At 36.8% G+C, this 12,929-nt stretch overlaps 1 protein-coding gene across 1 annotated transcript; it reads right to left on the reverse strand.

Annotated features, from left to right (window-relative positions):
• Positions 1 to 1,380: 1,380 nt before the first annotated feature.
• Positions 1,381 to 8,128, reverse strand: LOC116120002 (dual-specificity RNA methyltransferase RlmN-like). The gene is given in 15 exon segments (XM_031405936.1): positions 1,381 to 1,902; positions 2,254 to 2,688; positions 2,996 to 3,456; positions 3,554 to 3,631; positions 3,728 to 3,795; positions 3,798 to 3,918; positions 4,682 to 4,790; positions 4,915 to 5,054; positions 5,151 to 5,248; positions 5,381 to 5,483; positions 5,703 to 5,785; positions 6,835 to 6,918; positions 7,135 to 7,217; positions 7,386 to 7,592; positions 8,065 to 8,128. Coding segments are annotated over 8 exon segments (720 nt in total). The 5' UTR covers positions 5,724 to 5,785; positions 6,835 to 6,918; positions 7,135 to 7,217; positions 7,386 to 7,592; positions 8,065 to 8,128; the 3' UTR covers positions 1,381 to 1,902; positions 2,254 to 2,688; positions 2,996 to 3,456; positions 3,554 to 3,571.
• Positions 8,129 to 12,929: the final 4,801 nt, after the last annotated feature.

Here is a 12,929-nt window from a genome sequence, read left to right on the forward strand (position 1 = left end):
CTTTGGAATGAATAGCTTCTTTCTTTTGCTAAAACAGAAACTTAAGACAACTTATAAAATGAACAAACAAACGTCAATAGAAGCCTATAGCTTCTTTCTCATTGACTTTTATTATCAAACTTAACTACCTACTGTTACACAAATGGTTCACTAGCTACTTTCAGATTAACTTTAACCTTGATTATTATATTAAAAAAAAAAAAGTTTCAGAAAATATCAGCAAGACCCCTCAAGGTATGAGAAATCATCGGTAGCCTCCATTTAGATCTGACAAATTGATCGTTTATCTCTACTTGACCATGAAATGTAAAAGTCAAAATTAACATAACAAAGGGGATAAGTAAATGAGTTTATGAAATTCGAGGAAGGGAAGGTAATGAATGGTCTATAATACATTTGGGATTTTACTAAATTTCCTTAAATGCTAGGAAAGGTTAGAGATTATTCAAAAAATTAATAACTAAAAAACAATTACCTGAAAAATATAGATAAATGATTACATATTATATTATATAGTTGACAAAATGTGTGAATTAACATGTTTAAATAATATAATTAATATAATCTGTATTAAGCAAAAAGATTGCTCCTTTAATACAACTCTTTTAACTTTTTTTTTTTTTTTTAATTATTGGAGGTATCCAGACCAACTTGCGTACACTGCACTTAATCTCTCAGAGCCCGAGAATTATCGGCTGGATGAAAGCCTCAATGACCATCTCTATTAGTATCTAAGAGGTCTCAAACTCAGAAGTTTATAAAACCTCCTTAAACTTCTTTTACATCAAGCCACCTAGTGCTTCTCTTTTAAAACTTGGATTGGACTGGCCGATTCAACCGGTTCGACTGGGACCCAGTCCTATGTCTAGTCCAAGCCAATATAAAACCCGGTTATAATCAAAAAACTGTGTTAACCCCCCATTGAACCGGATAAACAGTGCCACCCACCTGCTCCAACCGGCCTGCCAGGTAAATCGGTTCACTGTTTCAAATGAAAAAAAACCCTAACTCTATACTTTTTAAGTTTTTCTATGCAAAACACCAAAGGCAATCACACACAGCCACTCTCTAAATCACCGCCACTCTGAGCCCTCTCAGAAATCGCAACCCATTCTCAATCAACTCCACTCTCTCAAGCTTGAAATCGCAACCACTGTCTCAATCTCAATCGACGACGACACCTCCCTTGCTCGACAACAACAACGCCTCTCTCCCTCTCTGGAAATCGACGACAACAATGCCTTCCGTGCTTGAAATCGAAGACAATGATGCCTTTCTCCCTCGCTTAAGCTTCCTTAAAAATTGCGTATGATTCTGATTCTAACATCTCCACCCCAACAAAATATATAAATTTTATTTGTATCAACTCCAAGCTCTTATAGATTTACGATTAGGTTTCACACAATCGTCTTTCACCCAAAACACATTTAAATATTTAAGAGAACTCAAAAATTATAAACATGTTTAAATCTGTATAAGCCAAAGAAATCTGATATAAATTTATGAATTTAAATGAAATGGTTAAATCCCACTTCAAAATGCGTAAACTACTATATGGACCAGAATGACTTGCTATGTACAGTGATATTCAATTTTGATCTACTTCAATCCTGACTGATGCTATATTCTCTGAAAAATTATTCATCTCCGATTCCCTCCTATACTCTGACTGATGCTATATTTTGGTCTTCAGGATGCATTCTCATCAAGGTCACAAAGAATGCATGGATCTGTAGACTTCTCAAGGCAGCGAGTGTGAAAAGTAGTGGCCGCATGGCAAAACTGCAACAGATCGAGGTATACTTGGCTAGGAAATGGGGCCCTTGGCTTCTAGTGTGAATGAAAGATCCCTCTTGCAAAAGAGGCACTCTCTTCCACTTGGTTGAAGGGGTTTGTCGAAATCTGCATAGAGAAGTGTAATTGCAGTCATTGCTATTGTAATGACGAGCGTTAATATCATCCTTAACATTGCAAACATTAGAGGCATAGTGAGGTATTAGGTTTAGCTGGATTTTCTGCAACAACAAAGTGTTTACTGTCTATTTCCAAAATCCAGATGCATGGCAAACTTAAATAAGCATTTTGATGTCCAGATCCTTTTGCTGCATGCGAGTTCTCAGTAATGTACAGTGGGTATATTAGAAGGGTATCACTGCTTAAAATTGAAGAGATGTTGTATATGAAAGGAACCAAACTTACAAAACTCAGGGAAGTCAACAACAAAAATAGATCTTAGAATTCTGAAAAAAATACCTTGCTTTATGTGATTGGTTGGAAAATCCTTAGCTGCTTGTGTAAGAGCATGCAGGTCTGACAAATCAATCTGGGACTGTGGTGTATGAGATGGTCGAATTGGATGGGTTTTCTATGCAGATCTATTAGAAGACGGCCGAACTGGACGGGTTTCGTATGTAGATCTATTAGAAGATGGTCGAAATTGACATGCTTAGTTTGTGGATCTATTAGAAGATGGTTGAACTGGAGTATTGGAAGCTTGAGCAAGTAGATCAATTGGAATTACTGGACCTATGATTGTAAAACTTAAAAATCATGATTACAAACAGTAAATTTGAACTAAATTTATATGTGGTCATGGAGCTAAATGTTAATCACCAAAGTTATCAGCAGGTGAAGTCAGTCTACTAGCAGGCTGAATAGGAGCAGTGGTTTGAGATTGACCAAAGTTACCTGCGAGCATCCAGCAAAAAATGTCACAAATATACCTATAAAAAAAATGGATGACTTGCGCAGATTTAGAGGCCTGATTCAACCTGGATTAAAGTCATTATAATCGGTAATAGTCCAATTCAACCAATTTATGCATATTTATTATAGTGTTCCATAATGGACTGAAAATAGCACAGCAATCACTAAAAAGGCCAGAAGAGATGAGTAATATATTAATCAGGTATACATTTTCTCAAGGGGTACCATGACTTAAAACTTTATACAAGAAAAAGAGTTTTTTAAAATAGAATCAAAGAAGAAGACATACCTTGCACCACATGACAAGGTATAAATTCCTTGGCCAAACGTGAAAGAGGATGAACAGTCCAAGCCGCAGCAGTCTGGGATACAGGACAGAAAACCTGTGTTTTGGGTGGGAAAAGAGCTGTCTGGACTGGTGGTGCAGGAGAGGGAGCAGCTTAAATTGATTCTGAAATAGAAGAATCAGTCTGTGGTTTTGTTGTATGCTGAACTGGGTGAGCGACCAGATAGGGATTAGCAGTAAAAGAGGGGCAAAAAACTAGAGAGACTAGGCTGGATATCTCCATTGAGATGGTCCAGTAGGATTGTTGGAAGATTGAGCGGTTCCCCTTCCCCTTAGGACCGGTCTTACTTGACTTGTAAATGGTGAAAGTCAACACTTAAGTACAAGCATTCAGCATTTCTATTGCAAAAGCCCCCTCCAATAAATCAATGATGAGCTAAATAACTTGACCCAGGCGGACAAAGCTGCACATTATAATAGTTTTGCACTAATTTTGGGATCACAAAATAAACTAGCAAAATTCAGGATAGCAATGTACAGATAAAAAAAGGTTTATCTAACCTGTCGAGCATAAGATATTCAAACAGAACTTAACCCTAGTTTATACTTCCGATTAGTTGGCATGATCCAGTTTATGCCCTGCATAATTCATCAAAAGGAGGTGAATCCTCTCTCTCTACCAATTGAGGTGCATTATTTCTTTGTTCCATCAAAATGAAGCTGGAAATATAATACCTCATCAGTTGTAGCATTCAAACTAACAGCTAAAGCACAATTGGACTCATGGAGAAATCATTTCAACTAGGGACAAGCCCACTAGCAGAAACAGTGACCTTGCGAGGACTGAAGTGGAGGCCCTGCTCATGCACCATAATGTCGGAAGCTTTTATGACATTTCCAGCATTGTGAAGTAGCTCTCCCATTCCCAACATAAGTATTGTTATGACAATAATTAGGATAGACCAGATAATCCAGAAGCTTAGTGTTTAGCAAGAGAGAAGATGAAATTGCTCGACAGCATTTAATGATTACAACATGCTAAGAAGTTGAGGCAAAAGGCATTGGAAAAAAAACATGAAAGGTCTATTGAATTACAAGTATATTTTTCTTATCTCTGTGTGTACATAAGTCGTGTGCCTGTCTGTGTGAGTACTTGCAGTCCTCCAAAAGGATTAACAAAGTTAATGTTTGAACAAACCAACACACGAGAAAAAGTTACTGATATCTAGTAAAAAGATACACATAAACTTCTTTTATAAAACCATGCCAAAAGAATAATAACTCCTTTGATCATTGCAAACTATATCTATGTCATAAATACAAAATTGATTCTGTTCCCTTCACAACAGTTTGAGGAGAAAATCACCACATCAGAGAAGTTAGGGGGTCCATTACAAAACATTGGGGCTGAAATAGATTATTGTTTCTATACAATTCAAATATGTACAGGGTATTACCAATAAAAGTTTGGACATCTGTACATGAAAAATAACACACAACTTTTTGTTTTTGATATAAAAAGAAGAAAAAAAAACCTCATGAAACGATATTGAGAATATTAATAGTGTATACTGACAGTACAGCGCAGGTCCTGAACAAAATATCACTCTACTGAAAAAACCTCACTAAACTGAAAGGTTGTTTCCCTATGTGCACTTACGTAGCCTTATAAAACAAATGTGCACTTACCATAAACACAACATTTGAAATTGAACCAACTTCACTTGAGAGCAGGCGCTGTGTAAATACAGCTTGCTCTACTATCTCAGTCGTGGTCAGATGTCTCTTCAAACACATCCTGTTAAAAAAAAAAAAAAAAAAAAAAAAAAAAAAAAAAAAACATATTATGGTATGAACCTTATATGAGAGAACAAAAGCATGAATAACATATAATGTGAAGCTATGCGAAATATTATTCTTGCCTGCCAGTGTAGCAGAACTGACAATTCATGGCACAACCCACCTGACTTGAAACACAGACAGTCGTTCTACCTCTATCACATGGAATGATGACTGTTTCAAAATCAATGAGAAGATTCTCAATGTAATGCAACGTTCTAATCTAAATATGTAACATCCATGTCAAATATTTGGTACATAGACAATTACAAGGGACAGTAACTAATAAATATGAAGCAAACAAAACAGATTATTCTACCTTCTGAGTTCCATCAGATGCTGTGTAAATGTCTTTCATAGATAACGCCTTGAATTCAGCATGTTCACTCAACATTTTCTTGAAATCCTTGTTCAAGCCTACAAAATATACAATTCTTAAAACCCAGCAGACATACAAGAAGGAACCTAATACAAGCTCCCCACAATAAATTAAAATGCCGCATATATCTAGTAAATCTATGACAGACTCTATCCACCAAATGATAGTACCTTCCATCTCGTCAATACAATGTGCCCAGATGTTGTTCCCATAGAGGCGCTTCCACAACATCAAAGCCTGACCTGATCTGAACCCATGTGACTGAACCCATTGCTGTCAAAGCACACACTCATAATCGTAACTTACAATTATGTGTTTCATTCATCAAACTAAAGCAAAAAGATTTAAATTATCTGGTCTCATAATTCTCATTAAAACACCATCACATCATTAACAGCAAGTTTAAGCTCACAAAATGTCACCCCAAAATACAAAATCAGCTCATTAAGTGGGAAAAAAGTGAAACGAAAACTGTAAAAAGTTGATACAGACTAGAAGCTTAGGGTATCTCATTCCCTTGAGCAGCACCTTCGAAACCTTCTTCTGTGGAGAAACATTTCCGTCAACACAGTTTCCTAACAAGAAAAGCAACGACTCACACACTCAGTTAAATTAGCCTCCATATATATGTATACAAGTTGTCTTCATGACTAATTATGAGCATGTCAACCATCCAGTCAACGTAGTATCATATGGTTGAGCTTTTGAAAAAGTGAAACACATATTCTGAATTATGGGGCCCTAACTTGACACTATCTTGTATATCTAATATTTTCATTGCTAGATTCATGCCTGACAACCCTCTAGTCTCACCAGTTACCATATAGCTGAGATTTTTCACATAAACAAAGAACACTTTGGGATCAAATTTAGTTTAATACAGGAAAAATAAACTATTTGTCAAAATGAAACTTTCAGCGGGGAAAGAAGAATCCAATAAATGTATGCATTCCAGTGATATAACAGAGTAAAACATATAAGGGATTCTATTTCATTGAGCACCAACAGTCTTTGGAAACAGACTACCTTCAGCAACTTGAGCTGTACTATCCTTGCTATCAGAAAAATGCAAATATGCAGAAAAAGTTCATGAACATTTAATTCAGCAGGGAAGCACTCCCTGTACTAGATGGTTGAACCAGAGTTTCAGTGAAAACTATAATTTCGATGAAATTTTGATGTTCTATTACCACATCCACAAGTTTGAGTTGGTTATTCTAGATTCTCTTGATGAGAGAAATTACAATTTGTTTCCTGTAAAGTAATTCTTGGAATAACAACAATGGGTTTTACTAATTAAAGAGGGTAATAAAAATAAATATTTTCTCCACAATTCTAATACGTATTAGAGATAGGAGAATTGAACATATCATTGTAACTGGAAATTGCAATTCAGTGTGCAGCAACAATGATTTTCCAAGAGAGACTGAATGACTTATAAAAGACTTCATATAAAGATGTAGAATAACTATTCACCATATCATGCTTTAATAAGTGGACCAAAGAAAAATCCACCAGGCAAGATATCCAAATCACTATCTTGCAAGGAAGAGTCAGATGCTGTTTCAATATGGCAGATACAGCTTGATAAGATAGAGCTGTAAGAATGGAGTGAATGCCTTACCAGGCAATTGAAACGGTATTCCCTGGGGAAAAATGCAACCTTGAACACCAGAATTTTGATTAGCTGGAACTTGTTGCCCTGCAGCTAAAATCCAAATAATGTTATTTCATAAAGGACTCTATGACCACCAAAAAAACGCAGTATAGATAGTTACTTTATCATACTTTAGTCAGTGGACCAAAGAAAAACTGACTTGGCAAGATCCAGATTACCATCTTGCCAAAAAGAGTCAGATGCCGTTAAAAAATGGCAGATACAACTTGATAGGATAGAGCTGTGAGAATGCAGTTAATGCCTTACCAGCTAGTTGAAGCGGTATTCTCTAGGGAAACATGTGATTTGAACACCAACATTTTGATTAGCTGGAAATTGTTGCTCTGCAGCTATAATCAAAATAATGTTACTTCAGAAAGGAAGAAGTGAATACAATATATTAAGTCCTCAAGCATTGAAACATTACTGAGAGATATGTTTAACAAAATTATACACAGAAAAGAGGGAAAAAAAAAAAACCATTTTAAGCTCATAGAGTATACTTCAGCGAATCTTACCATAAAGAGTTGAGCTCAACTATGAAATTGTGGTAAATGGACATGAAACTTCATAAATCCAACCGTACTTAAAAAGCTACCAGGTCAAAGTTACCCTGTTCATTCAACGAACTATTGGACCTGACATCTTCATTCCTCAGTGGTGGGGAAGTAGAAGTCGGTATATCATCCCTATTTTGCGTCTCCTTACTTTCCATTATGGATACCCTAAAGGCAAAAAAGTCCACTCAAAATCATTGTTTCTACCATAGAACAGATTTCTAAGAAGTAAACTGTATCAAACAACAGAACCAAGAAACAGAGAGTGAATTGATAGCATCAAATTCAAAAATTGTTAGAGAATAAAGGAAGCATGATTAACAACAATGGTGATCAAATAAATTCTAACTACACAAAAGCAAACAAGAAATTCAGTTAACCAAAACATTTCACAGAACCCATTTCATCATCTAAGAGCGAGTCAAATTCTTCCAAACACATTAACCACAATCCAGAATCTTTTTCATCACTATAAAGAAACAAAAAGAAAGGAATCCCAGTTTAAAAAAAGATTCAAAAGGGTTGAGAATCTTGGTACAAGAATGTGATAGAAACAACTCAATGTTGAAAGATTTAAAGATAAATAGATAAAAAAAGAGTGGTAATTAAATTGAAATACAAAGAAAAAGAAGAGCTTTACCAGAAACAAACAGATGAAATTGAAGGCCAAAGGACTCTAATCTCACCACCACTGAAATTTTCTTTTGGGAGTTTTGGCGAGTTTTTGAAGAGAAAATTTAGCTGCCCGGTCTCCCAAGTCTGCATTTAAGAAAATGGCCTTGATACTGTTCATCAAATATTTTATAATTTAGAGAAGATGACGTGGCATAGTTAGGATTAATTAAACACGTAAAATGGGTTAAAATAAAAAGATTAAAACATATGTGGGCTGAATCAGAAATAATGAAAGTTTTCAAAATTTGAAATTTCGCAAAACAAGCCCCACACTCTATTCACGTCGNCTTTAATTTTCAGTTTCGTCCTCCATAATATGCGAGTTTCTCTTTGATTTATTGGAGAATGGGACATGTTGATTTTTCAGGATTTGATGAAGTGAAGATTGAAGGTTTTTGAGTCTGAATATGCTAAGAGAAAGAGGGTTAACATGCATGAAAGAGAGAGCTGAAAATGAGAGAAAAATTATGTTCAAAGTCTACTCTATTTTCTTTCATTAACAGAGAAATATAAAGCCATGTTTTCATCACTGTTATAACCAATCTACAGTGAGAATTTTTTCCAAATACAATACAATCTAAACAACTCTAACTAATACAAATTTACAATGACATATGCTGGCCTAAATCACCGGTTGTCCTTACCTAAACTGTCACATATTTCATTCAAAAAATAACCAAAAAATAGCATTTGATAGACAACCTACATCCAACTCAAATATGACGCCAAACATTCAAACTTAAATTGCAAAATAGTTTCCAGCAAAATATCACATACTTTAACACTCCTCCTTGATATTCTTGCTGGAAACTCGAAGTCTGAATCTTAATTCTTCAAACATGGATTTGCCTATAGACTTAGTCATTATATCTGCCACTTGCTCTTCTCCCTTGCAATGAATCAGTTTTACTTCACCATTTTGCTCAGCCTCCCTCACTGCATGGTATTTGATTTTGATGTGCTTTGTGTAGCCATGAAGGACTGGATTTTTGGACATTGTAATTGCTGATTGGTTGTAACAATACATCACATTAGCCTCAGTCTGTTCCAGCCTTAAATCCTTCAGAATTTTTCTCAGCCAAACCAATTGGTTGACTGAAGCAGCAGCAACAACATATTCTGCTTCTACAGTTGATTGTGCTACAACTTCCTGCTTTTTTGAAATCTAGCTTATGGCACCTGCATTTAAGAAAAAAAAAAACATATCCAGAGGTACTCTTTATATCATCTAAAGAGCCACCCTAGTCATTGTCGGTGAAACCATACAAGTTGAGGTTTTCAGCTCTCCTGAACCAAATTCCCAAGTCTGGAGAGCCTTTAACATACTTGAGAACCCTTTTTGCTGCTTACAAATGCAGCTCACTTGGTCCATTCATAAATCTGGAGAGTAAGCTTGATGCATACATGATGTCAGGCCTTGTTGCATACATGATGTCAGGCCTTGTTGCATACATGATGTCAGGCCTTGTGACAGTCAAGTACAACAAACACCCAACAATGCTTCTGTACTTAGTTTCATCAACCTTAGCAGCTCCATCATCTTTACAAAGCTTCTGATTTTGCACCAGTGGTGTGTTGACAGACTTGCAATTCTCCATTCCAAATTTTCTAAGAAGTTCATCAGCATATTTCTTTTGGGAAATGAATATACCATTAGGAGATTGAAACACTTCCATTCCCAAAAAGAAACTCATTTCACCTAAATCAGTCATCTCAAATTCATTGTGCAACTCATTCTTGAAGTCATGTAGCCGTGTGGAATTGCTTACTGACACTAGGAAGTCATCAACATACAAGGATACAAATATTCTCTCATCACCAATCTCTCTAACATATAAGGTGTGCTTATTTGGACTCTTTACAAACCCCAAACTCACCAGGTATTCATTAATCCTGTTGTACCAGGTCCTAGGGGCCTGTTTTAGACCATACAAAGCCATCCTAAGGAGATACACCTTATCCTCTTGTCCTTTAACTTTATACCCTTCAGGTTGCTCTACAAAGATTTCTTCATTAAGCCACCCATTTAGGAAAGCAGACTTCACATCAAGTTGGAAAATTTTCCACTTGAATTGGGCTGCAATTGCAAGTAGAAGTCTGATTGTATCATGCCTTGCAATTGGTGCAAAAGTGTCAGAAAAGTCCACCCTGAACTGTTGTGCATAACCCTTTAATACAAGCCTTGCTTTTTACCTATTAACTGAACCATCTATATTCAGTTTCTTCTTATAAATCCACTTCACTTGAATAACTTTTCTCTCGACAGGTCTATCCACCAGTTCCTAGGTTGCATTTTTCTCAATCATCCCAAGTTCCTCTTCCATTGCTGTCCTCCACTCCTTTACTCTGATTGCTTCATAATAGCATGTTGGTTCTATCAAGGCCATGTTGCATTTCCCATAAATCTCTACCAAAGTCCTTGTTCCTCTGACTGGAGAATCTGCTTCAGAATCTGAGCTGAAATCTGAAGCATCCTGGTTGTCTGTCAAATCTCCTCCTTGCTCCAGCATCTTACTCTTCTCAACTTCATTTCTTTCCCAATTCCACAGAGCTCATTCATCTACCTTCACATCTCGATTAACCAGAAACTTCTTTGTTTTAGGATTATAAATCCTATATGCTTTGGACAAGCTATTGTACCCAACAAATATTACAGTTTCAGCTCTCTCATCCAGTTTACTTCTCTCATTGGCTAGTATGTGTGCATAACAAATACTTCCAAACACTTTAAGATTGTTAATGTTTGGCTTCACTCCATACCAAACCTGAAATGGTGTTTTGTTGTCAAGGGCTTTAGTTGGCAGCCTATTCAATAAGTATATTGTTGTATTTACAGCTTCTGCCTATAAAAGTTTAAGAAGCTTTTTCTCAAACAACAGACATCTTGCCATCTCCATTATTGTCCTGTTTTTCCTTTCACTCACACCATTTTGATGTGGTGTGTAAGGAGTACTCAGTTGATGCTTTATTCCAGCTCCTACACATAGTTCTTCAAACTGGTTTGAGGTGTATTCTGCACCATTATCACTCAAGACAATTTTCAAGCTTAGACATATTTCATTCTCCACCATTTGTTTAAACCTCTTGAACATTGCAGCCACTTCTCCCTTTTGCTTCAGGAAATAAACCCAGCATAACCTAGAGAAGTCATCTATAAACAGAAGGAAATACCTATTACCATTCAAAGAAGACACCTGCATGGGACCACATACATCCGTGTGTATGAGCTAAAGTTTTTCAGCAACTCTCCAAGCTTGATTTGCTGGAAAAGGTTGTCTACTAAGTTTGCCCATTTGACAGATTTGGCACACCCCTTCTTTCTCCTCAATTTCAAGCATGTTTTAAACAAGGCCTCTCCTCTTCATTTCCTTAAGACCTATGTAATGAAAATGGCCAAGTCTCTTGTGCTAAATTTCAGTTTCATCAAGTTTGGTAGACAAGGTTTGTGAAACTGAGTTTTTCCATTCAATTGGAAAACTTTTTCCTAACATTCTCACTTTTATCAATTCATTGCCAAGGTTATCAACTACAATGCTTGACAGGTTTTGAAAATGCAAAGAGTAGTACTTTTCTAACATTTGACCCACACTTAGCAAACTTTGATTAATTTCAGGCACATAAAGGACATTTGAAATGTATTTTGTACCTGATGGAGTTAGGATAACAACTTCACGTCTTCTCCTGACTTCCACAAATTCTCCATTGCTAATCTTGACTTTAGATTGAAAAGACTTGTCAATGCTCACGAAGTTTGATAGATGTGGGGTCATGTGGTTTGTACAACCACTGTCAATTAGCCATACATCACCACACATCTTCTGGTTCGAGCATGAGGCCATGAAAAGCTGCCCAGCCTCTGAACTTGGTTGTTAGACCTCCACCATTGTAGCCTGTGCTCCTGCTGGTTCCCTCTATTTTTACACACTTTTTCTATGCGACCGAATTGTTTACATGACCTGCATTGTATGCCAAGTCTGAATCAACACTTATTTTCTGGATGGTTCCTCTTTTTGCAGTGTAAACATGGAGGAAATGATTTCTGTCCACCACGCTTTCCTCCATGATCATTTCTCTTCTCTTTTCCCTTCTTCTCACCACCATATTTCTTGTCTTCCCCTTGGTACACTCTTCCTTTTTGACTTGCAACCATGGTTGCCTTAGTTGAGTCTTCTTGCCTCAGCAGCCTTCTTTGCTCCTGGGCTTGAAGTGAGTGAACTAGTTCAGATAAGCTGATATGGGACAAGTCTTTAGAGTCTTCTAGGGACGAAATTTTTGCTTCAAACCTTTCAGGCAAACTGACCAAGACCTTCTCCACTATCCTCTTGTTAGTCAGCTCTTTCCCAAATAGCTTAATTTTGTTCACCACAGCCATAAGTCTGTCCACATATTCCTTGACAGGTTCAGCCTCTTGTATCTTGAGTACCTCAAATTCTCTCCTCAAGTTTAAGACTTGCATATTGCGAGTCTGACTACTCCCTCCAAACTCCTCCTTGAGGATATTCCAAGCTTGTTTAGGGGTCTACACGCCATGATTCTGGAGAAGACTTGGTCTGTCACAGCCTAGTGTATACAAGACAAAGCTCTTAGAGCCTTGGCTACCTCTTCTTCGTGGATTCTCATCTGGACCAGCGTCAGGTTTGGTCCAAGTTGGGGAACTTGCTTCTCCTCCTCCACATATTGCCACAAACCATGGCCTCTCAAGTAGGTTTTCATCTTGACAGCCCAAATATGGTACTGGTCACCATTGAAGATAGGAGGAGAAAGTGGGGCAGGATTTGATGCCATAAGGAAGCTTCACTTACGGTGGTTTTTTTTTTTTTTTTTTTTTTT

Source organism: Pistacia vera, unplaced genomic scaffold, assembly GCF_008641045.1.
Source record: "Pistacia vera cultivar Batoury unplaced genomic scaffold, PisVer_v2 Contig915, whole genome shotgun sequence".
Lineage (NCBI taxonomy): Eukaryota > Viridiplantae > Streptophyta > Magnoliopsida > Sapindales > Anacardiaceae > Pistacia > Pistacia vera.